The sequence below is a fragment of the Teleopsis dalmanni genome, chromosome X (assembly GCF_002237135.1).
Source record: "Teleopsis dalmanni isolate 2A chromosome X, ASM223713v2, whole genome shotgun sequence".
Classification (NCBI taxonomy): domain Eukaryota; kingdom Metazoa; phylum Arthropoda; class Insecta; order Diptera; family Diopsidae; genus Teleopsis; species Teleopsis dalmanni.
In genome coordinates, this window is record NC_051848.1 from 57,145,196 (window position 1) to 57,171,565 (window position 26,370).

The following is a 26,370-nucleotide window of genomic DNA, read 5'->3' on the forward strand; positions in this document are numbered from 1 at the left end:
AAATATTAATGAATAAAATATTTTTTTCTTTTCAGGTAAGTGAAACAAAAAATCCACGTTGTAAGTTACACAAAATAAAACATTTTTAAATCTCTAATCTTATATATCCTTATATATCTAAGTTTGAAAGTTTATGAGTATTATTTGAATAATAGAAGAAACAAATTTTTTGTGTGAAATAAAACTCACTATTTATAATTAATTGATTATAATTTTTAGGTGACCACACAGTTGTTTCGATTACTGCCAAATACTCATTTTCATTGGTCTTTTGAAATTATTTCTATTTTTTAAGATTGCAAGTATTAATGATTGAACTCCTCATACCCTGCCAAATTTGAAGCTCAGAGTCAGTGTTCATTAGGCAGCTAACCTAAAGCCGTGCTTGAATAGTATGTTCGAACGTAGAGTTTTGATAATTTGCTACTCATGTTCAGATAGAAACTTACTTGTTACATTATATTAAAACGAAATCATAAACCAGCTGTAGAATAATTGAATTAAATTAATTAAATATACTAATTTTTAATTGTATAATTTCTTTGAATCGATTCAAATTTAAGTATAGCTGCTATATATACTGTCAAACTAGACATATATTCTTGTTAAAAAACTTTTTTATATTATAATTAAAATTTGAAACATAAATATAATATGAGGTTATAAATGTAACCTCATTTGTCGGATTGATCAAAATCTAAATATTTTTATTGCCTTTTCTAACTAAAGAAGTGTTAGTTGGTTGGTTGCAGTGGGAGGTCATTAAATAACTTCTATGTACCTCAATTAACGTTTATTTGCCGTTTTGCTATCACATTCCTCGCAAGAACCCTTAGTATGAAAGAATTGAGACTAAATCCATTCCGTCGAATATAGTTAATTTAATAAGTCTCTCGTCTTCATCGATGAACAGTCTGATATATTGTCAAAGAGGTATCTTGCTAAAATTCCATATCTTTTGGTTTTGGGCATTCACAGAGAAAAGGTCTTATGGTTTCTTTTACCTGCGGGTTGCGGATTATGAGGAATACACAATTTCTCAGCGTGAATTTCTATACAACTATGAACAGAAAGAATTGCAGTAAGTCTTGTAGTGTTCATTTAGTCTTTTGTGATGAGTTCCGCGTGAGGAGAGAGTATCTAATTTTATTATAACATTACTTAAGTGCTTTCTATCTGTAATTGGCAAGTTGTAGAAAGTAGAAGTGGGTACTTCTCCTACTTCCATTTCTAGAAGTGCGATCATATTTTATGTATTTAAAAAAGTCTTCAAATGTTTTTCTGGTAATGCCGACTGATCTTGGACGAATAAGAAAGAGTTATCAATGCGATTAGAATTTTACGTCATATTATAGAAAAAGGGCTATTCCATCAAAAAGCAGAAAATATAGCAATTAATTTTAAATACCGCTATCATTACTTAAGTGCTTTCTATCTGTAATTGGCAAGTTGAAGAAAGTAGAAGTGGGTACTTCTCCTACTTCCATTTCTAGAAGTGCGATCATATTTTATGTATTTAAAAAAGTCTACAAATGTTTTTCTGGTAATGCTGACTGATCTTGGACGAATAAGAAAAAGTTATCAATGCGATCAGAATCTTACGTCATATTATATTAAAAGGGCTATTCCATCAAAAAGCAGACAATAGAGCAATTAATTTTAAATAACGCTATCAAAACGTTTTCAAACTTATAATTTTATAGACGTACTAAAAAAGCAGAAAATATTCTTCACTTATGACTCGTACTGAAAATAAAATATTGATCTATATTTACTTTTTGTAGAATATCTTTTTAATAATTTCAATTATGGAACGAAAATTTGCATTTGTTTTGTTTATGTTTTTTTTTTTTATTTATTTTGTGTGTTTTCTTTAAAAAATATTTTTTTAGCTAATTTTTTTTTTAAAATTTTTTTTTTTAAATTTTTTTTATATATAAACTCACTGCTTCGCATTTGGTGCTTATCTTAGAGTGATGACGTGCACAAAAAACAGAAACAAAGCAGTGTTCATAAAGAGAAGTACATTGAATGTCTTGAAAATTTGACCGTATGAAAAACGCGTTCAGTGCAAAAAGTACCCACCGACGTCAAACTACAAAGACAGACAAAATGTCAAAAGTGTCAGAGGAAGATTCCCATTTTTTGATTAATGGAACACCACAAACAAGGAAATCAAAGCATAAATAAAGCATCCAAAATACAGAAATAAGTAGGCGCCTTAAGTTTAAATTTAACAAATTGATTTGTTCCAAGTAATCTGATTCATAGCAAAAATTTCAGCAGAAGTTGTTTTTAAGTTTTTAATAAAAATGATATTTTCAGTTTAGTTATTTTATTTTTTGTATTTTGTAATTGAAATTTGAAAAAAAATTAATAATAATTTTAATTAAAAATTTTGAACTTGAAGTTGTATTGAAGTTACCACATATAAAGCTTTGGTCTTTAGCAATACGCGTGAGAACACAAAAATAACTTTTCTTTTATTTAATTAGTTCCGATTATATAGCTTTACTTTCTTTGATAAAGTCATACCTATATTCTGGATATATAGAGTATTTTGAACTGACTTAACTGTAGTGGAAATAACATACAAACGTATGTTTGTATAAGTCATCATATTTTGTTCCACATATTTTATTAAAATACATAGCTTTTCGAAACCCCTGACAGGTTCTTGGTTAAACACATAATAGTGACGAAATTCTATCATAATAATAAAAATATTTATTTGCTAGATGTCAAGTTCTTCTTGGCAGTAAAACCCTAGTTATGACAAAGCTAACTTAAGCATTATCAAGTTTATAGATTATATACAATTTTTATACCACTTATCTTAACCCTTAAGAAGAAAATGTTTACGTTCCTACATAAGGTAAATAATTTATCTTTTTAATAAGGCGGGTGGGTAGTATATTTATTGCAATAGAGAAGAATTAAAATAAACAGGGTACCGTCTCCTAATGGAGCGGAGCACCGCGACCATAGTTGATCTTTTGTGTTGCTACAGACTCTAATCGAACTGAAGACATTCTTCCCTTTAAAAGAATGTCAAAATCTCAGCCGTTAAGTAGCTTCTAATGTCAGAAGGGAAAAGTTACTCTCAACCCAGTGACCTCTTTTTGGCCATATATGAGATATAATATATTAAAAAATTTAAACATTTTGAAATAAAAGATTAGTACAAATATTTGAAATGACTTGAGTTTAATAACAATTTATAATTTTTTAAGACGTTTTTATGTTTGACGGCTTTCATTCCGATGAAGATGATGTTAATGACTACTGTTTATGTAGTTTTACTACAAAAACTTTGGCACATTTTGTATTTTGTGCTGTAACAATAATAAATCCACAAAAGATATAAAAAGTGTAAAAATTGTATAGAAATTTGCTCCAGTTTTGCTCTATTCATTTTTTTTTCATTTTTTTTTTTACTCTATTTCTTTAACATATTTATAATATGACAATGTGACCATATTTCCTTAAGTACCGACAACGACAGTTGTTGGTGATATCGCTTTGCCAGTGTGGCAGTGTTACAATGTGGCAGCGTTGCAATACAGAGTTGTTCATTATTTTCTCATAAGCGTCCGGACAGCAAAAACTGTGAATGAACAACAATCAGCAGCAGCAACTGGTAATAGCTTTGGGATCAGTGGCAACTTGTCGGTTGGTAAATGTTGCATACAACATTATTTGGTATTGCATTGTCATTGTTATGCAAAATTTATGTAAAAATGCAACAATATTGCATTCTGCTTTTGTTTTTGTTGTACTCGTATACACAGTTGGCATGTTTTTTTAATGCTTTTGTCGTATCTCATTTTGAAACTTTTTTTTTTTTGACTTGCACTGTATGTATCTGTCTCAACATATTTATGAGCTACATTGAGTTTGTTTGCTTTTTGTGTAAATATGCATTTTATGCTATTTAATTTGCGTGTTGATGGTGTTTGTTAATGAAGATCGCGTTGTACAGGAAATAAAAGTCATGACAACGCTTTGTGCCTTTTGTTTAAGCGTTCACAAATGATATGTGATATGTTGTGGTTTAATTGTAAACCATAAATTATGTAAATGACTAACACTTTGCTTTTGTTTTCTTTTTTGTAGCATACTTGAAGGCGCTTTGATCATATTGGTTTTTATATAAATATGCTTCACTAGGCACCACATGTGGAGGTCTAAAATTTCATGATAATTTTAAATGAAAATTGTATAATAAATAAACAGTGAATATGCATAAATAAGAAAATAATAACAAGAAATTAATAAAAAAAAATTGTAATAATAATAAAAGAAAAATTTTTTTGGCTTTGTTATAAATATGGACTACTTTATGGCAGTATTGCGTTTTGCCAAGCGCCAAAATCAACTTTAAAAATTCTTCAAAGAGGGCTAAATATTGCCTTAAGAAAGCTGGTTAACGCTCCATGGTATGTAAGAGGAGCGGATATCCACAGAGATCTGAGAGTCGATTCAGTCGAAAAATACATTAAAGATCGTGCTCTGAAACTGTTCAATATAATTGACAGTCACAATAATCCAACTCTCAGCATCCTAAAAATACAGCGAAATTTGATAAACACAGACAGATACAAAGACATCAGATCCATCATATTATAAAGCCCCGTATTCAATTATTCTTAGTGTGACTTAAAACTGTCCACAGATAAAATAGAGTAAAGGTGCTGATTCACCAACTCAGACATCTGAATATCAATAATAAATATGTTATCTGAGCTAATAAAGTAGCCGAATGGACTACCTATAAACAGATCAAAATTGGTTATAAAGTTTTTCTAATAGTACTACTGTCGGCTTCCATATCAACTATTAGCAGAATAGATAGCGGAAAATAAAACAGTGAAAGTTGTCGTAAGCATCCAGCTATAAACACACCAGCTATAAAAACTTTCCGTTTAGAATTGGTACTTTGCATCAAAAGTTAAAACTTTGGACTGGCAACATTACATGATCAAGAGAACTGTTTTAAAATAGCTTTCAATGTAAATATTTAGAACGTTTGACGGTTTTGTAATTAAGAGCGTGTGCGAGTTGTTCTAAATTTATACTAAACTAAATGGGATTTTTCTTAGCATTTTTTATGCTGCACACATTTAGAAACAAAGTTGAAATAAATGTGCGAGTTGCTTTTTGACAACTAATATGTATTTCAATGCATTGTCAAATTATGCAAACGTCAAAAACTTCCAAAACAATATTGCCAAGTCAATGAAAAAAGTCCACGCAGTTTTGAGGAAACAGCTACCACAATAATATTTTATAAAATTATTGTTTATAATATTAAATAAAAATAATAAAAATTTTTGAAAATACAAATACTTACAAAATTTATTGGAAATGCTCAATAAATAATGAAAAATAGCTGCAAAAAGTATTCATTTTTCGGTTAAAAGTTTTCTAATAACCATAAATAATTTTTTTAAAACAAATAAAACAAAACATTTTAATAAAATTATTTTTTATTGTCATTTTCTATATATTAATTTATTTAAATAAAGATAAATTACAACTATAAATAAATATATTAAAATGATATAGTATTCTGATGATGACTATAAAATATAGTCGAAATATCGGTTTAAATGAAATTTTTTAAAAAATAAAAGCAATTTTTTAAAGTAGTGTATTATTTCACTACTGATCAATTAGTTCGCTAAAAAAATTACTATCAAAATTTTTAAAATACTTCATCGATACTCCTTAGCAGTCATGACTTGTATTTCGTTCTCGTTGTTGTTGTATAGATTTTTTGTTCTAGTTATATGGACTCGAAATGCACTTCATTGATTATAGTGCATGACTTGCAAATACATTTATCTTCGTTCAGCTTCTGACAAACGCATATTAAAAGCAATCATCTTTGTATTAGTTGCTGAGTCTGAGACCGAGAAGACTGAAAATGGGTATGCCTTTGACTTGAATTGGTTTTATTTTTTCATGTAAAAAATATGGTTTCTAATAACCGTTTAATGAAGATTATAAAACTTTTATTGACTCTTCTTTGTACATAAATATACCCACCTTTTTTTTTTTATGAACATCGTCATTATTATCATCATCATTTGCGTACTTAATTGTATAGGTCTCGTAAAGACCATTTTCTAAGGCCAATGGCTAAAGCATTTTTTTTGGTGTGCTGCTTTTACTTGCCTCAATTCTGAAATTGATTTAGTTGGATAATTTTTAGAACATCACGATTTTTACTTGATTGAACGAAAAATTACTCAATATTAACAACAGTAAATTTGTTATAAAATAAAAATTATAACTCGGCCCAAGTATGTTTTAAAAATGATCTTAAGAAGAAAGAAAAAAAATTAAACTATGAGTGCAATATTTTAGCTGAGAGAATGTAGGAGATAATCTCTTGCATCATTTAGTAAGGTGATGGTATCATATATATTAAATTCATATCTAAAAATCAAAATAGCGTCCAAAACTGAGAAACGAAACATAAAAAAAGAATAAAATAAGAATTTACTAAATCATGGTAGACTTAAAAATTTCTGTAGAGAACATCTGTTTTATACATAAAGGGTATTCACAATTTTGATTGTGATAGTATTGTTAGCCTAATCCAGAGTAGTTTTCTTTGTTTCTCCAATTCATTCAGAATCGGTTTGTCAACAACAATATTAATTTAATCAATTTTGTCAATTGAGTACGTAAATTCCAACGTGATCTGCAACCTATCTGATCCATATTTGATTGTCTTAGCCAAGGATATTAAGCTTTTCAAAACACTATATCACCAGTCTTGATGTCACTTTATGAGAATCGAGGACCTCTATTGCTGCCTTGCTATCAGTTCAGATGGCTTTTGTATGGGCCTAATACTTATGTTAAAGTTTAAAGTATATACACCTGTTCATCACATAAATTTCTGCCATAAATCAGTATGTACATGTACTCCAGATTCTTTGTTATTATGTAGATTGAATTGTATAAAGGCATAGTGTAAATAAAAATCACCCTGTTGCGTTGGAACGATACGAAATACAACGAAACGTTAACAAGGAAAAGTAGTCGCTGGTTAACTCTCAACGGACATGAAGGACACGAAGGCAACGAAAAAACGGACCTTTATGCTAAAAAAGGTGCAGAAGGACCATTCATTGCTCCAACTCCTTTTTTTGGCTTCAATAAAACGAACATAAAACAGGAGACGAAAAAATGAGTCCGGAAAACTATAAAACTATAATACTGGAATAGAATATACGGCCTATATCCTTTCAAAAAATTCTTAAATTTTGATGTCAAAAGAGCAAACACCGCTCTCAACCTAAGCAAGAAGAGTCTAAAGTCACTCTCTGGTGCACTAACAGGCCACGTCGCATGTAACAAACACCTACATAAAATAGGTATATCAGACACTAATATTTGCAAATTCTGCTGTGATGAGGAAGAATCTATGGAACATCTGATCACCAACTGTGATGCACAAGCCCACAGAAGAAACAAAATTTTAGGGACATACCAACTAGAGGATGAAGACTGTCGAAAACTCCCTCCGATGGAGCTGGTTCGATTCCGCAAGATAGTAAATATCTAAATACAAAGGGGTGCACAATGGATCAAACTGGTTGCAGTGCATAGGGGCTTGAGCCTAACCAAAAAACCCCCAAATACCATTACCATTACCCAATTCTCAACGAAGCAATAAGTCGGACACCATGATTCATAATATATATATTTAACACACTAAACACATTAAATATTAATACATTAAATAAAAATAGTAAGTAAAATATTAAGCTGATAATATTTACTTTACAATAAGTACATTATATAGGCTATAAAACAGGTACTTACGTATTTACTTGGAAATTTTTTGTGCTTGTTTTCTAATAAGTGAGGTCTCAGTGGAAAAACCATAAGCTTTATATTCATACTTATTAAATTTGATTAACGGACCATTTTTAACCATCTCGCGGACCACCGGTTAGGAGCCACTAATCTAACATATAATCTATTTTTCATTCATGTTCGAGATTGCGAAATCGTTATTTGTAAAGGAGAATATTTTCACATCTCATAGAAACAACATTTAAGACCATTTATATATTATATGTGCATAAATGTTCAAAGAGATTTTGCCTAAGTTGAACAGAAAACTTAACATAACGGTAAATGTAATGGAAATGTTATTAACATGAAAAGAATAACCGATCAGCTGTTAAGTGACGTGCCTCAAATCATGTGAAAAAGTTTTATAAATAAAATTGAAATATGGGCGTATATTAGAAATTCATTGTTCTCTCATCACTGCTGCATGCAAATATTATATATATTATCGAGAACAATTTTTTAAATAAAATTCATATATTGAGTATAATTTTTTATTAAATATATTTTCATAAAATTTTGTTGAATATTTTATTTCATATTACATTCATATGATGATATTTAAACAAAATATGTACAATAAACCGAATTTTAGGTAAACGTTTATTATTCATTGTATTAAATTTATATAAAAGTTTTGTCCGACTACTTTCAGTTGTCAGGATGGCCGAGCGGTCTAAGGCGCCAGACTCAAGTGTAATAACTTGCCTATGGGCACAAGCTGAGCGTTCTGGTCCTCTCTGAGGGCGTGGGTTCGAATCCCACTTCTGACAAGAATTTTTTTTCTGTTGTGGTTTTTTTTTTTTAAATTAATGGGTCTGTAATGTTTTTAATAAATATCTTCACTTTCATTAGGGTTACGTCTTCAAATAAATATGTATTATCTTTTGTAAATATAAATAACAAATTAATTTATAAGGAATTTTATGTTATTATATGGTATATACATTTAGAGGTGTGTTAGTGTGGTCTTAATTAAATTCCAAAAAAAGCTATGGGTTAGGGGTTTATGTCTTCGTACACGAAGAGGCTCGTGTCGTTTTAATAAGATTTAGTTATTTTCCTCATTTCTTCGACAGCTGCTATGATAATACAAAAAACAATATACAATATGTGAAAACAAATTTATTTAGTATCGATCAATTTGTTGAAGAAGCTATATAAAGTACTTTTTGCATTTTTGGTGTAAACGAATATGTATATATTTATTATTTAATTATATCTATTTTATATCATATTTATTTATTTTCAAAAATTCTTCACCATTACAAGCAACGTCAATATATTGATTATTTTGATATAGGTATTATATTCGTGACCTTAGTTTAAAAATTTAATAGGTCAACAATTTGAAAAAAAACGTAGGTGATTATTGATCATTTTATGACATTATTATATATAATTATTGTATATATATATTAATTATTATTATATAAAAATGTTATTGGTTTACAATTTAGACTGATGTGGATTGGTTTTATAGGTTAGATTTTTTATTTGTTTAAATTGTACAGATATATAATAATTATATTAAATATCTATAATTAATTTTATCACAGCAAAGAGTTTTACTATAGCTTTTATATTCATATATGGTTTCAATAATAATTTACGTAATTTCTTGTTTTGTTTTTAGGTAAGTTTAACATACGTTTACAATGGGTCTTAATATATGCCAAGATGTTGCATAACTGTAAGTTTTATATTTATGATTATATGGAAATTGTAAAACACTTCTTCTGGTACATTTATAAATAAAAATATTATTTATTAAAATTTAATTGTAATAAAGTGTATATTCGCCATTATAACATATTAACGTTATCTACCGTTCATCACAGAATCTCTGTGGTAAATCTATAAAAAATTGGGTAAAGTGATTTTCAGCGGCTCTTCAGTCGGCTAATTTTTTACCATTAAGAGCGTTTTGCAGAACCTAGATCGAACGGTAGTCGCAGGGTGTAAAAACTGACGTAAATTTATTTATAACTTTTGAAATCTTTAATATTTCTTGTAAATTTATTTTATAATCCTTAAACTACATCCATACTTGTCACTGCTATAATATGTAATTATAGACGCAGTCGATTTATAGATTGACTTAACAGGTCGAAATTTTCACTCTATTTACTCCAAATTAATTTAGGATTTTCCAAGCTTTTTTTTAAATAGTTTTTGCTGCTTTTTTTTGTAATTTTAGTTTCTAACTTTCTCAACGTCTTACAATCCAATAAGGTTCCTGTTCGTTAGTCAATTTGTTGTAAACACTTTTCTAGAGCGTTTCATAATACTGGTTTATGGCAACATGCTGCCAGACTTAAATTCTGCACATATAAAATTATTACTTTCTTTGTAAGTAAATTAAAACTAAAGCTAGCTGACCTTGACATAATGCGAACATACATATTCAATAAACAACTATATTTATTTATAGCTATAAATCATATTATTTAATAAAAGCTTCTCAAACTCTTTACTTACGTATATCGAAAATGGAGAACAAAAAATTCAATTCAAGCAATTTTTAATAAAATTATTCAGTTTTTGTTTTGCTGTCAATTGAAAGCAGAAGTCAAGTTCATTGGCAAAAATATTTATACCAGTAACAATAACAATAACAATAACAACGACAACAACAACCAATATAAAGTAACAAAAATTTGCTGCGCTGCGCTAGCAACATCAGCATGCCTCCTATAACAACAAATGTGCTTGTTGAATAGTTTTTATTATTGTGTTGTGTGTGTGTGCCAACTCTTAACAGCATTAACAGCATTAAGAGCAAGATTACAACAAATGCTGAACGAATATGCTTGAAACAAAGCGAAATGTTGCGATTTGTCATTTGTTGCTATTATGTTTTGTAGACAAAAAATGCCGAATTGTTGCTAAGATTTGGTTTAGGCATTTTAGTTTGACTTCGTGTCTTTGACTTTTGCTGGTGTTGATGTTGTCAATTTGGCTGCAAATTAAAGCTGTTTAACTTGTTTTTTGTTTGCATTAAAAGTAATTTTATTTATTTATTTTTTTTTTTTTTTGATTTTTATGATTTTTTAATTAATATGCAAGAATTTGTTTGTAGGTGAATGAACTTCTTCAGTCTTCATTTAATTATACATTTTAATTTTGTTTCTCCAAAGTATTTGTTTTTAATTGTGGCTTAATTCAACAAAGTATTATTAATTTTATTAAAAAATTTATAAAAATTTAGTATAAAATATATATAACTAAAAATACTGTATAATTACTATATTGTATATATTTTATTTGATATCTAATATATCATATATCCTCTCCGTAGAATTGCAGGAGAACAGATGGGCGACGCCATGATGCGTAGCACTTCAGTTTAGGTGCACATTAGGAATAGAAGTATTGATACCCATATTTCGTCAGCAATGCTGACCATTGATCATTTAACATCTGTGCAACGATGTCAATGTGGTTTTCTGGTCAAAATTGATCAACTTCGGAACAAATTTCGTTGACACACTAACGTGTGTCAAAAGTATCTCAACAAATTTTATGGCATGAGTCAATGGACTTATGCCAAGTTAATTTCTGCAATTGTAATTTAACGATTCTCCTTAATAATTTTCCTCACCGCTTCAATATTTTCGTCCGATGTGAAGGTGCTCGGACGTCCAAGATTAGCACTGTCATTAATAACTTTTCAGTTATCAGAATAGATTTGCTATATGTCAAAGTTAACACTACAAGTGCAATGAAATTAAAATTAAGTACAAGTTTTTTGATCAATTTTTCGTAATCATGAAAAATGGAAACGTTTAACAACAAAGTAAGGATCCAAAACGAGTTACAATGTTAACATTTGTCAGAGAAAATTTTTTATCAACATAAAAAAAAATAAAAATCGTATGAACTTGGTTAAGGAAATCTACGAAGTCATCTTTATTTTTTAAAGAAATTCCGTATATCTGTTTTTTTAATACTTTTATTCTTCTTACTAAATCTTCTGTCTGTATTAGAGACTATCAATAAGTTATTGAATCAAAAATTTTATGTATATATAATATAAGATAAGATGAGCAAATCTTTTATTTCGGAGCTTATCACTGACAGATAGCTCAGGGCTTAGAAATACAAAATAAAATATTTTCTCAATTAAATTATGATAGCCATTGACTTAATATATGGTCACTGTTCGGTCTGATATTTGCAGTGCAAGCTTTCATGCTTTTCGATATCAGATTTACACTTAATATTACTAGATCTATGTGTATAACTTTGTTTTTGATATACCATGGTGTTTTTTGTGTCTTCTTATAGTATATTCGACAAAGCGCGCTGCAGCAATCCTATACTTGATGATAAAATGTCGAGTAGAGATTTTAGACTAGCTGTACTTAAATTCTTATTTAAACTTTTTGGTTTCTATGTGCTTACGCCAGGCTTATCTTATATCTAAGAGAATGTAAGAGAACAAGTAACATTATTCGTTTAATGTATCGGTATGCTATTTAGATAAATTAATAGAGAAGTACTTCTATTGACGATAAAGAGGACATAGCAGCATTTCTGTTTATTGATACAATGCGTTTCTTTTGTACATGTAACAATGTGACTATTTATAAGAATATCTGAAGTGAATAGTATGTACTGACGATCTTGAAAACTGTTGGTCTCGCCCGTGCGATTCGTGGAGTAACATTAGCAAGACTTTCTCAGTATAACGTTCCTAGATTAAGTTCTATACATAAGAAAGAATACATAAATCTTGCAACAGAAACAGAATAGTATTGAAATTCAATCATTAAACATAAAAATAAAAATTATATTAGAATTATTATAAAAATTATTCTACAGCTGATTTGTGATTTCGTTCTACTTTAAACACAGCAAGTGAATTTGTTAATAAAACTTTTACAGCAAAGTAACAAAACTCCAAAAAAATGTACGAGGATAATAGTCAGTACGGCTTTGGGTCTGTTGGTTAAAAAGCGCTGACTCTCAGCTTCAAATTTAGCAGGGCACGAGTTCGATTCCTGGTACTTGCAGTCTAAAAAAAATTATTTACAAATAGTTTAATAAAAGAATTATTTTCAAGACCATTGATAATGGGTATTTGGCAATACTCGAAACAGCTGTATGGTCAGTCAAGAATTTAATTAATTAAAATAATATAAAATGAGTTTTTGTTGTTGTAGTTCACTACTGTTCGAAAAGCCTCTTTATGAAAACTGTTAATTAAATAACTTTATATTAATAAAAAAAAATAAAATTCTGAATTTGTCAGAAAAAGATAACCACAGTAATTATAGAGTTGATGGAAACGAAAATTTACTATTTGCACATAAACTGTCATTTACATTAATAAATTTTCCCACCAAACTAACAAGAAAATTAAATGTGAAATTCTTGCTTTCGTAAATTATCATAAAATGCAGAAAATTTGCATTTTTGTATTAAATGCGGAAATTTCAGATAAAAAAAAAATCCCGCAAAAGCTAAAATAACCGCAAAAGCAAGTACAAAAATCATCAGATACATTGTCAATGCCAGCAATAGCAACAGCAACAGCAATGGCAACATCAGCAACAATAGCCGTAATAAAATTGCATGTTGCTGCCTTAATTTACGACGCCAATAAAATTAAATTGTTGAAATTCCTACATTAAAGATAAAAACAGAGGAGCTAGTAGCTATCATTCTTTTAAGTGGCTTCGGGTTTCTTTTGTAAATACTTTATGCGCTCTTTAAATATTTTTGAAAATATTTTTAATTGTTTAATATCTTTCATACCAAAGTAATACGGGCAACTGCATCATCGAAATTCGTTCCAACACGCACTGTCCATGAATAATTTTCACCTCACCTGCCAACTGTCAAAGTGTCGAGTGCACAATAACCACTCGAGCGCACTTTTAAATGACGCCCTGACAATTGAGCCGATAATTCGGATTTGCTGTCATTGGCGTGGGTTTTGCACTTGGCGCTCCATCACAAACGCTAAATGGAGTGCTTATGTCATATTGTTTAAATTTTTAAATGTCAAATTTTTTTTTTTGGTATTTTTTTTTTTGGCAATTAATTTTTGCAGTTCCAATTTAAGAAAAAAAAAATATATATATTTATGTATATTTTTTTCAAGAAATGCGTGTGTCATAAATCTGTCATGGAGCTTCTCGGGCACTTCGTAAAGAATGTCAATTGATTGTTATTAATAAGTCGTCTCATGCATAAATTTTGTTGTTAATTGCTACTCACTTTTTATTAGAAATTATTAAATTTTATTATTTTTTTTATTACATTAAGAATTCTGAATGAATGATCACAAATGACGTAATTCTGCGACTCTATTAAAAGAATGTCATATGTAGGCGATTTTGGATATTGGTTAACTAATAACTGAAAGTGATACCTGATAGTGTAAATTCGAGAGTTACTCGATTATTTATATCGTAAGCATTGACAAACCTAGATATTGTATAGAGGGGGCCTGGCTGACATTTCTACTGACTACTACCTTTTTTAGAACGATTCGTCATATATGCTCAATTTGTGTTGTTTAGAGTCACTTAAAAATTGTTTCTCAACACTAAAATGGAATTTACACCCAAAAATTTTCATACTATTTTTTAAATTAAAACTTATAATTTAATTTAGACAATTAAAATAAGAACGCATTTATAAGTTTACACATCCATCAGCCATCATTCTTTGCAATTGTGAGATGCTTATATAGTTTGATGGAAGGTGTTCCCTAGAGGGGAAATATTGTGATCGTTGTCAAAAATCGACCAAAAAATGAAAAATAGTCTTCTATGTGTTATTATTTTAAGAGGCTAATATTCTAAGATGAACATTTATTTAGGGTGTTTGATGGTGTTCAATCGATTTGTTCAGACCCAGTATCCCATTATATTAACAAATAATCATTTAGTCGTGAAAAAGATTAATTTCTTTTGAATGTCAAATAATTCCATAAAAGCTACTAAAAGTGCTAATGTTAAAATTGGTGCAGAGATTAACTCAAAACATAACAACTGTGCTTCAAAATACCGTAACAATCGACCAACCATGACTATAGCATATGAGCATAAAATACAATAGCTGTGGTCTTTATGGGTGTTCCATGATGACTGAAATCCATTTCTAAAGTAGGCTGAAAGAAATAATTGCTTGTTTTTTTTTTTTAAGAGTGATCATCGTGTGGTAACAGTAAAAGCAACGTAGGACTTTCAATATATAATCCTGCATTATCATATGTTAGCCAGAAATATTTGGAAAAAGAAAAGGAAACTATTCATGAAAGACGGATAATTTTTTAGAACAGCAATACAGACAAAACAGTTTAAATATCCGCTCAAACGAATGGCTTTTAGATGGAGTTGGAAAGAAAATATGCCATAGACTATTTTCAATAATACCGTGTTCACACATAACTCCATCTAGTAAAAAATTTAATTTCTCTTTCATTTATGCTAAGTTTTATTTCCATACATCAGTAAATCTAAAATTCAATGTAAATATAGGTTTAATTTATTTTAAATACAGATATATGTCATATATATGTACAGTATATATAAATAACAAGTTTGTTACGAACAATGACGACACAAAATACGAAGAATTAACGAAATCATTCGTTAACAGTTAACTAGAAATTTTGTACGTACTTTTAAAAATCTTTCACAATAGATATATTTTTAGTCTTGGCAACCATGCGCTTTGAGCTGCTTATTAGTTAAGCGATTTTAAAAAGGTTGAACTAAATAAGCCAGCAGTGTTGTTGTTTTATGTGTTATTTTTAAAATAAGCGGTTGTTCTTTTGTGAAATGCTTACAAAAGAAAAGGCATATTATAAATTTTTCATTATATATTATTATTTTTGTGCATTTATAATAAAAACAAATTTTTAAATTCTTCCTGTGTGTATCTTAAAAACTTACTAATGTGAACAAGACACATATATTTAATTTGATTTATTTAGTGTATTATGAACAGTTTCCAAATTTCTTAAATTCATCTATCTCTTAATGATAGTAATTGCTCTCTCTATACGTGGTAGAAGTTTTATTTAAAAGTAGTCTATAAAGAATATATACATATGTGGCTTCTCAATAAAATTGTTTGCTATGTTTAATACTCATGTATAGGGTGAAAACATAGTTCTGGCAACACCACAAGTATATACCATAATTTTAAGGTTACCTGTCAAACAGTTGTCAAAAATTTTCATTGTGTTTTATTTCAATCAAGTTTAAATTTTATATTTTACTGTAATTGTTATTTAAAATTTGATTTGGTATACATAGAATTAATTTGTTAAACTGTCTAAATTACTTCTCTGTTTAATTTTGTTTTCTCATCGATGCTGTTTGTCAATCAATAGATGTTAATGGATAAACAGAAAAAAATTACGGTGATATAACTTTTTCAATTATTCAAATTTTTTTTATGATTTACTTCAAAATAATTTTTAGCTTTTTACTTTAAAAATTTTAAATAAAAATTTTATTTATATAGATTATTTAATGAGAGAAAGACATATACACTTAATTAAAATTTGTGGACAATTAGATTCTCCCAACGTTACTATCAATTGCAGGTAAATTTTTGAATATATTATAGCGAAACCGTAAATAATTCAGTCTATGAAACATTGGTGTCTATTAGTTATCGTATATCAATATTAGTTATCGTATATCAATATTAGTTATCGTATAAAGAAATTCGACTTATTACACTTAAATATGTTAAAATACTGACTAGTATCATAAGACCCTGCTCATTTAGCAATATATGAATAAAATATAGCGGAAATATGCTTTTGAAATCAGCTATATTTTGTGGTGACTTAATATATGGTAAGAAATATTGTATAGCTGTTATATTTAATTGATCAGAGTGCAAGGCATCTATAATGTCTGGTCTACTACTATTAAATTTGACGTAGCATTAAAATGTATACACGATTCTACTATTCTAGTACGATGAAACGTTTCAGGTAGATTGCTTGCCATTCTAAATAAGATCTATATCTACATCTCCAATCCAGTGTTTATCCGTTTTGGTGCTACTTACCTTGGATATTGTCTCCTATTATGGCATCTGTCAGTTGGGGACCAACCGATTGGGATCCCAAGCAACTCAACTCGGAATATTCATGAAATATGAATTATTTTCCTATGGCAGTATCAAAAACTTACAAAGCCATGATTTTCCTGTCGAAAATCTCTTTTTAAAGAACCCATTCTTTTGCTTTAACTATTTCTTTATCTAGTCAAAATTAACTTTTTATCAAACTTACAAAATTCTTTTAAATTCCTTGTTAAGAAATGAAAGTAGTTTGGTTTATTAAAATTTTTACTTTTTAACTAATTTTGGAAATGTTGTATTCGTATTAACTTCATCTTAGTGCCAAATCGATACTTAAGTGCCCGTTGTAAAATTGACCCAAAAACATATATATATACCTTTAAATAACATTTGTCCAGTAAGCATTTAATGAAATCTGTAATTGTATATAATGAAAAATAGTTTGTATATATTTCACATTTAGATCAAAATAAGAAAAATATGTGGAACGATTCTGAGCTTGAAATCGAAACCGAATCTGAAATAAATCTGGGAGTTGGAAAGGTGTTTGAAGAAACTCCTGATCAAATTGTTGAACAATGTACAGAGAATTCAATTTGTGATTTAAGTTTTGGTACATATCATAAAACAACAATTGCGGCCATAAGAAAGCATCGTTATATTCACACATTACTACTAAATAATAATTATCTCGAAAACTTGGAGTTATCTTTTACAATGCTAACAAATATAAAACATTTAAATTTAAGCCAGAATTTACTGACTTATTTGCCTGCAAACTTTGGAGATTTAAATAGGTTGCATACACTCATATTACACAACAATAGTATAGTCGATTTGCCAGATAGTTTCGCTCAGTTGACCAGATTATCCTATTTGGATTTGCAAGGAAACCCATTTTTTAATCGTATAAGAGCTCGTGTAGGCAATTGTGAAACTCCACAACAGTTCAAATCATGTGCACTTTATGTTGTTGGCTTGATATCGCGTAGAGCAAGGGATGAGACTGAGAAAAATATTGCTGCTTTCAATCAAGAGCGCGATCAGACTTTTATGAGAACAAATCACTCACTTTCTGCTGTAATCCGAAATGATGGCAATATATATCTTCAAGGAACGGAAACCACAGCTATGAACTCTGATACTATAGGTCCAAGGAAAATGTCATCTTTTGTCATTGTACTACAAGACGATGCAAGTCCACAACAAGATGTTCAACCTGCCAGTAATGTTCCAGCTATAGATGTACGTGACGAAATGACTGTGCAAAACCATAGAAAAATATGCATTATTTCTTTAACAGTAGTGGTTACATGTGTAACGCTGTTCTTAGTGTTTTTTTCCACAGGTTCTATCATTTGGAAAGCATATTTTTAAAAGGTATATAAAATAATTGAATAAATTTATATATATTATTTTTAACTCATTGGTGCTAGTGAAACAAGTAAACAGAAATGACCGCAGTATGGAAAATAACTTTACTAAAGCACAGTTTGAAGACCTTGACAACTCCTTGTGTTATCAAATGTTCGAGTTCCAGATTTTGAAAGTAGCAGAAACACATCTCCATAGTTGATCGACATAAACCGCAATGAAGTAACGAAACCAAAATTGAAGTGTGTTAACGAATTACATATATTAAGACTTTTTGACACGAAATATTTTTTATGTGAATACTTATAGACATATACCAAATTATGTATTTTTATAATTGTAATTAATACAACTAAATCATTTGAATCATTTGGATCTATTAAAATCTATTAAATTCCGTTGATAAATTTTTATATGTGTAATTATATTTTTTTTTAAAGCTTGTAGACCCCATTTACAAGAAACTTTATTGTGAAGTAAGAGCTGTATTCAATATTAAACACACTTGAAGTTTGTAAGCTTCATGTGAACTGTATGTGAGTTCAAAACGTTACCTCAGATCGCTAGTTTAGTTATAAGATATTTCCGCCTCTAGTGATATGCCTTTTTTTATAGAAAGAACTTTTCCGTTATGCGTATATTCCTAATTCAAGATCTACCCACAAAGTACGGAAATCGAGTTTTATCGATTCAAGATGAAAATTAAACTGCATAGAAATTATAAATATCTTCTCAGCAGACTCACACATGAATACTTAATTTTTGACATGTGCTGTTTTGAATAAAAAAAATTAAACAAATGTTTTATTAAAAAAAACTAACAAAAAATCCAATAAATTTTTCCCAACAGGAGCGCCATCTATCCATTATCAGATATAATGAAGATGTTATTAGAAGTTTTGTTGAACTGTCTAACACAATAAAATGAAGAGAGACTATAATATATTAGGTTTCAAATCTAGCTGTACATTCTCCTAGCATGCATCTTGTCACATTCCGAAGGTCTGCTCCTGATTTTCACTAACCATTTGTTAAGTATACGCTGGGACACCCTTCAATGGACCGCTATTATTTTTTTTTTGCGTGTTTCAGTTTCAGTCTAGTGTGTAAGCCCACTCTTTGCTACTACAGAAAAAAATGGTTTATTGTTACCTTAAGCAATTTTCAGTTTTCCGCAACGGATCCTTCTGTGCCATTAATTTGTGTAAGAAGGAAGTGGCCTTCTCTACTTTCTCTTTTAGATGGTTTAAACTTTCCGTGAGTTGGAACTGAAAAATCTGTTTCAAATCTGAATTTTTTTGTAGCTCGTTCATTCGCTAATTCATTTAATATACTTGTCATTTGTATCATATATAAAGTCAAAACTATTCCTCCACTAAGAAACCTAGTTTTGATATAACTAACAATTTTGATATTTAATGTACTGACTGCTTGAATATCTACTAATTTATTTTACATCAACTTGGATAAGATTCATTGGACAACATGAATTATTGCTTTTTTAAAACCATAAAAGAATTTTTCAAATTTTTTGTATTCCGACTGTTAACTGTTTGTAGTCCTCCATTAGATCCTCATTGAATAACTTAAATTTCAATAAAGCAAATAACAAAGAAATACCTGTCTAAATTTTCCTACCAAAATAGTTTCGTAATGTTATTGAAATGCAGTAATGCGAAAAGTCTATAAATTTTTAAAGCTTTCTGATATTTTTACGATGATTACCCAATACGAGTTGAGGCCTTGTTTTGATATTTTTTTGATTGTTGGCAGTTTGTTGCCATTCAAATGGTGTTGACGACTAAGCTGGTACAAGCCCATGTGAATTCAAAAACTGCTTACTAATTAAGGGTCAGGATCATTGAATAAAGTTTGTGGTTTAAATGACATATACTTTACATAATGTTAGAGAAATAATACTGGACCTATATCAGAATCTTTGTTATTACATTAAATATGATATCACCTCATCAGAATATGCTTATAATATTGATATTCATTTAATTTAATTTCTTTAATTTTCTATAATCTAACCTTTTTTTTTTTTGAATTAAATGCATATTAAAATAAAATATGAAAAAGCCATTTTCATGGGAGAGCCATGATTTTTATTGAACGTGTTTTTGAAGATTTATAAGTTATTGTTTGTTCTAAGCAGCTTACATTTGAACTTAACCGGCACGATGTCCAAATTTAAAATAGTTCTTTGATATCTGTTCCAGCAGTCCATTGGCAATCAATCCCCTCAAATACCATTTGATAATCCTTTGTGACTTTAAACCTATAACAGTTGTGGGATGTTGCTGCTTTATTTTCTTTACTACTGCTGTTATGGACATCTTGCGTCCCTCCTGATCCAGTTCACATAAAGCCTCCATAACATTCTTTTGTGGGACCAACGGGGCGCATTGTCTTGGTCTTCTTTTGCTCTAAGATATGTTGATATTTATTTCAGCGAAATTAAAAAAAAGAATGAATTATCAGAACTTACCATTTCTGCTAAAGTAATTGCTTTGTAAATGAAAAACTTAACTACGGCAGAAACAAATTTCTGAAAGTTAAAACAAAATTGAAATGACTAAACTGATTTGACAAAATAAAAAATTTTTTAAATTTTCTAAGCTTACGTTATTAACTTTGGTGCAAGAAATTCAATGAATACTTTTTTAATTTGGTTTAAAAAAAAAAAATTATTTAGTTTCTTCTTCTTCTTCTTCTTTTTTGGACTTAGTGCTATTACGCACTTTTACTCTATAATGGCTTGGGGGCTTATCACTACCCCACACTAGGCTTTAATTAGGCTTTAACATGTCATTTATTTGTCTTTTAGTTGATGACGGACCTTAAATCAGCATATCTTCCTGAGAATCCAGAAGTGGACTTGAGGATTGTAAGGGCCGGGTTTAAGTAGCGTATCAACTTTAGAGAATAATTTTAGAGCTCTGTCTCTGATATATTTCTTCACTGAGTCAATCTTAAGATCTCTATGTATGTCTGTTGATCTAATATACCATGGAATCTTAAACAGTCTTCTTAAAGCCAGGTTTTGAGCTATCTGTAATTGCTTTAAGGTAGTATTTGAGGCTTTGCTATATATAACACATCCGTACAGTAGTGCTGGTCTAATTACTTGTATATAAAGTAACTTTCTGTTTTTAAAGTTGAAGTGATAATTATTAAATAGCGGCTTTAATAAATGTAGAATCTTAGAGTCTTCTTAAAGCCAGGTTTTGAGCTATCTGTAATTTCTTTAAGGTAGTATTTGAGGCTTTGCTATATGTAACACATCCGTACAGTAGTGCTGGTCTAATTACTTGTGTATAAATTAACTTTCTGTTTTTAAAGTTGAAGTGATAATTATTAAATAGCGGCTTCAATAAATGTAGAATCTTAGAGCAGTTATTCCGCTTGTATTTTAAATATTTAAGCCAATTGAACCGTTTGTTAAAAGTGACCCCCAGATATTTTATGCTATCCTCCCACCGTATTTCCGTGTTATTAATCAAAATGTTTATAAAAACATTTATTTTAAAATTTCGTCACTATTATCACTCGTTTTTATTCGAAACAGATATCGTGTCACGCGATATAAAGTTTTTAATTTAATTATTTGTCTTATTTCTTCTAAACTAAATTGTAATAGAATTTATGTTGCTGAAAGCACAATTAACGCGAAAAGAGATTTAATAAACTCAGAAAGATATTAGTTGGCCTAAGATAAGATGATCTGATTTGATGTTGTTCTGTTGTCCTTTTACTTACAAATACTCGTATATAAACTCATGCTGTAGCTTGGGTCTTTTAGTGATGTTTGTGTTATAGGCGTATTGCTAATTCTCGGCTCAAATTTCGAAAGTATTCATACTGCCCCAAATTAAGGAAATCATATGTATTTTGTTTACAAATCAAATGTTAAAAATTACATGCTTTAAGCACCATTTGTATCTGGGAAATTTTAAAAGTAGATTCTTACAACTATAAAGAATTTCTATAAAGAATAAAAACAAAAATAAAAACAAAATTAAGATTTTGACGAAATTAAGGTGTGTCTAAACATAGTGTTATGTTTATTATTTATTATATTTATGGCATTTTATTGCATATTACCAATACTACCAATATATAATAATAATAAAAACGATTACCACAATTATTGAAAAAAATTATTTGAATTTTTATGGCAAATCTAAACCTCAAAAATGTATCTTTGGGGCTCTTAATCATGTATAAGATAGACAAATAAATGTGTTTGAAGGAGTTGTGAATATATCCAAAACACAATCCCCAGATATGCTTACAAAGGTGTGCATTTCGAGTTTTTCAATTCGAGTGCAGAAGGCTACGCCATCGTCTAAACCTTTGAACCATATTAATACTATCATTATGAACATAGAACTAGTTGTGTTACTATTGGAGAGCAGTTTTGCTTTATTGTCCTTAACTACATATTAATGATGGTTGGGCATGATTCCAATTTCTCATGTACGTGTAGCCCATTTGACAACGCATTTTATAGATCTTTAGTGATATGTTATATGTTAATGTGGATTACTTCATTAGATATCGGACATTAGTGTTAGAAAATTTTACATCTATTTGAGTCTCACTAACAAAAAGTTGACGGTTCATCTGTAACGTTTGTTTGTGTGATTCAGTAACAAATTGAATATACTAGTTGACATTAGATGGCATGTATGATTGTTATTAGTGTAATGAAAGTAAAAAGTTAAAAAATTAAGAAATACATATCTCGAAAAATGAATTATATAAGGCCTTTTCTAAATTTGTCTATTGTGAACGATTTCTGGTTAACTAGTGGCGATATTTTTACAAAAGAAAAGGTCTTATGTGAATCCTTTAACGTAGGAATATATTGTTAAAATATACACTGAAATTGACAGTTCATAATAAAATTTTGCTGAATGTTTTTATGAACGATGAAATATTAAAATTTCGTTGAAGTCTTAGTTATATTAGTGGTAAACAGATGGTGCTCTGCAAAGTTGTCGTATATTGAATAAAATTTACTTGTCTTTAACTATTTTGGTTATTATAACGAGCCTCAGTTTAAGATAGTATTTGTTTAAACAGTACTGATTTATATGACATCTAGTCCGTGAACTTAAGTTTATTTTATACCACTTTAGGCTAAAATCATATTGAATCTTTATAACTAAAATTGTTTTTTTATGCCTTCACATACAACATTTTTGCCAGACTAATGTTTTCCGCTTCCTCTGCCATCATGTTTTTGTGCTTTGTCCTTTAGCGCATAACTCATTTAAAGACATTTACAGTCAACTCACTTGCCTTCTTTACCGATATAAAATATATATGACAATAATAATAACAAGAAATAATAATTCCTTTCATTCCACTCCTTTTTTGTAATATACACGTACATTATTGCTTTAAGAATATTTTTGTATGATGACAAAATGATAAAGTGAACTTGTACTTATGCCATTTATACTTGCTGTACAATTCATATAATAATTTTCTTTTAGATCTGAAGCTATCTATAAAGGAGTTATCCATACGCGCATCCGTATGTCTTTTTCTAGTACAACTCAAGCACTGTTAGCTGGCCTATGTACACTAAGCACTTCACCGGAAAGATAGTGAAATACCAGTAACTGCGGTGCAAGAAGCACAAAGACGACGAAGCACAAAAAAGAGAAGTTAAATCCTTTTACATCCGTTATGTGTCTGCAAGGGAAAAAAATCTCCTTTATTCTATTTTTTCAATGCAGTATCTACTTTCTTTCAGACAATATCTTTGCACTAATATCTTTGCGTGTTTGTGTTGACTGCTGTTAACTTTCATGCATCTTATTTTTATTGTATCTTTACTTTCTGCAAGTGTACTGCAGTTTTTGCTTCTTAAGGGATTTCATGTCTGTCCGTGATTCAATGACGCTGTTATTTTTTCCTACTGACTTTTAGTTTATATTTTTTTGTTTCTGAAAATAACATTTTTTTTTTGATTTTTGTAGGAATGTTACTCTCATTTACTTGGCTTCTCCTCTTACAATGTAATGAAATAAAAATTAAAACTGAGACATACAAACAAATTAAGGTACTTTATCTTGTCATTTTGTTGCTCTTTCGTAAGCTTAATCATCTTAAATAGTTAAGAGCTGCATATGAATTCTGCTTGCGTTAAAAAGCGTATAATATTTCAGTTAATTCGTATAGAAAGAGTCTTTCTTACTATTTGCAAAATCCTACCTTGTGTGCTGTACTGGCATCAAGCAACGCTCCAGGCCCTTACTTTCGTCCATGAGTGTCTTTTACGAGTATGTATACCTTTATGAGTTATCTTTTTCTTAGATTAACGTAGATGTACAATATTCACATTGACAATGGACTTGTAGCATAAGGTTTACGGTCTCAAGTTAACTTTTTATTAAGCAGCTTATAGCTTTAATTTTCCTTCTTAATTGTTTGTATTACTTTTCTTATTCCAATTTTACGATATTTAAGTAGTTTATTGTCACTTATCTTATAGCTATTCGAATGCGCTGTCACATGCAGTTCATCGCATATTGTCTGTTATGACAACGGAACACACTCCGTCTTTTTTTTATCCAATTAATTAATATTATGAGTACACAACTGATATAAAAGATACAATCTCATATAGTATTAATCCACACGATACACAATTTGTGTCGTCATCTAACTTGTCAACACAATACCTTTTTTTTTATATAATTGAATATGCACCATTTCCGATATATTTTACTTATATTGGAACGTTGGGACAGCGCACTGTCCAACAAATGCCCCCACTGAAGTGAAGGATTAGCGAAAGTAGACCGCTAAACGACTTGAGTTCTTTTTTGTTCTTCGATTCTCGCATGTCGTTATTGAGTTAAAGCTACATTGGCTTTCGTTTGTATAACTACATCGCTTGTTAATACAAGCAGCTTATTTAGCTTGAGTCATCACCAACCCAATGGTGTCTCAAAATAGTCTTTCTTCTGCTTGCCAACGGCCAGCGTTATCACAATATATGCACCGCTGTCTCCTTTTCTTCTAGACATAGTCTGCAAGTGTCTTCCTCAGCAAAAGTTATCTTTTTGAGGTGATACTTGTAGTTTTCATGTCCACACACACAGTAATCAATAAGGTCAGCCAGATTAAGGTGCTCCGCGGATACCTAAGCACTTTTGTCGCTTCCCTGACCCACGGTTTCTGCAACATGAGTTTGATCTGTCTACAAGTGCTCAACTCTTTCCATCTATTGAGATGAAGTGAGGTTTTCCATTTATAGACATATGCCGCAGAAGAACTGCAGAAGTAATGCCTTGATCCTTGCTTTGCAAGTTTATCTGCCTTCTTGTTTTGCTCAATAGCGATGTCTCCCTTAACCCACTTGACCGTTACCTCATTTCCATGAGCACATTCCATGAGCTTGGTTACACATTCTTGAACTAAGCTGTTAGCTATGTATGTCTTTTGCATGCTTTTGATAACTGCTTGATTTTCCAGCGCTATCAGAATCTTTTTCTGATACACCTGACAATCCAATAGGTGATCCAGAGCATGTGAGACAGCTATAAGTTCCGTCTGATAGACGAATCTGGTATATGTTAATTAAATGTTAATATTAGTATTAAATATTAATATTTTGAGCAACTTGTTTCTTCGTACTAATTGTACACTTAGCTTAGTTCTTTAGGTTTTAAAGTAACGAGAAAAACACTTATAATAAATAGACGCGCCATCTACTTGCTGTTAATCATTTCTTGGTTAGACGTTCGTTTCAATAGATAAAATATTATATAACCATTTTCATACACACAAAATCACTAATTTGTGTGGCTTTATTTGGAATGCATAACGCGGACAAGTATGGATCATTCGTTAACAAGCGGAAAGGCTTCTGTATAAGTTACACCACCTACGATTTATTTTATAAGCTCATTTTTTTAAGTACAAATACCACTATCTCGGGATACGGTTACGGAAGCCAATGGGGTCTTGAGAATTTTTATTTTAGATAAATTTTTAAATGGTCATACTTCAGTTCCTGTGAATGATAGAGATATA

General features: G+C 29.7%; 2 protein-coding genes and 1 non-coding gene across 3 annotated transcripts in view; all 3 read left to right on the forward strand.

Moving 5' to 3' along the window:
- The window catches only part of LOC119689530 (centaurin-gamma-1A), a 424,668-nt gene that overhangs the window by 115,142 nt on the left and 283,156 nt on the right, over positions 1-26,370 (forward strand). The window lies entirely within an intron of this gene.
- Trnal-caa lies at positions 8,533-8,648 on the forward strand. Its single transcript has 2 exons — positions 8,533-8,570; positions 8,604-8,648. It is a non-coding gene; the product is annotated as a tRNA-Leu (tRNA).
- On the forward strand, positions 16,174-18,609 carry LOC119689532. The gene is made up of 4 exons (XM_038104377.1): positions 16,174-16,261; positions 16,366-16,447; positions 17,402-18,318; positions 18,375-18,609. Exon 3 carries the CDS (start codon positions 17,419-17,421, stop codon positions 18,313-18,315), a length of 897 nt encoding a protein of 298 aa, XP_037960305.1. The 5' UTR covers positions 16,174-16,261; positions 16,366-16,447; positions 17,402-17,418; the 3' UTR covers positions 18,316-18,318; positions 18,375-18,609.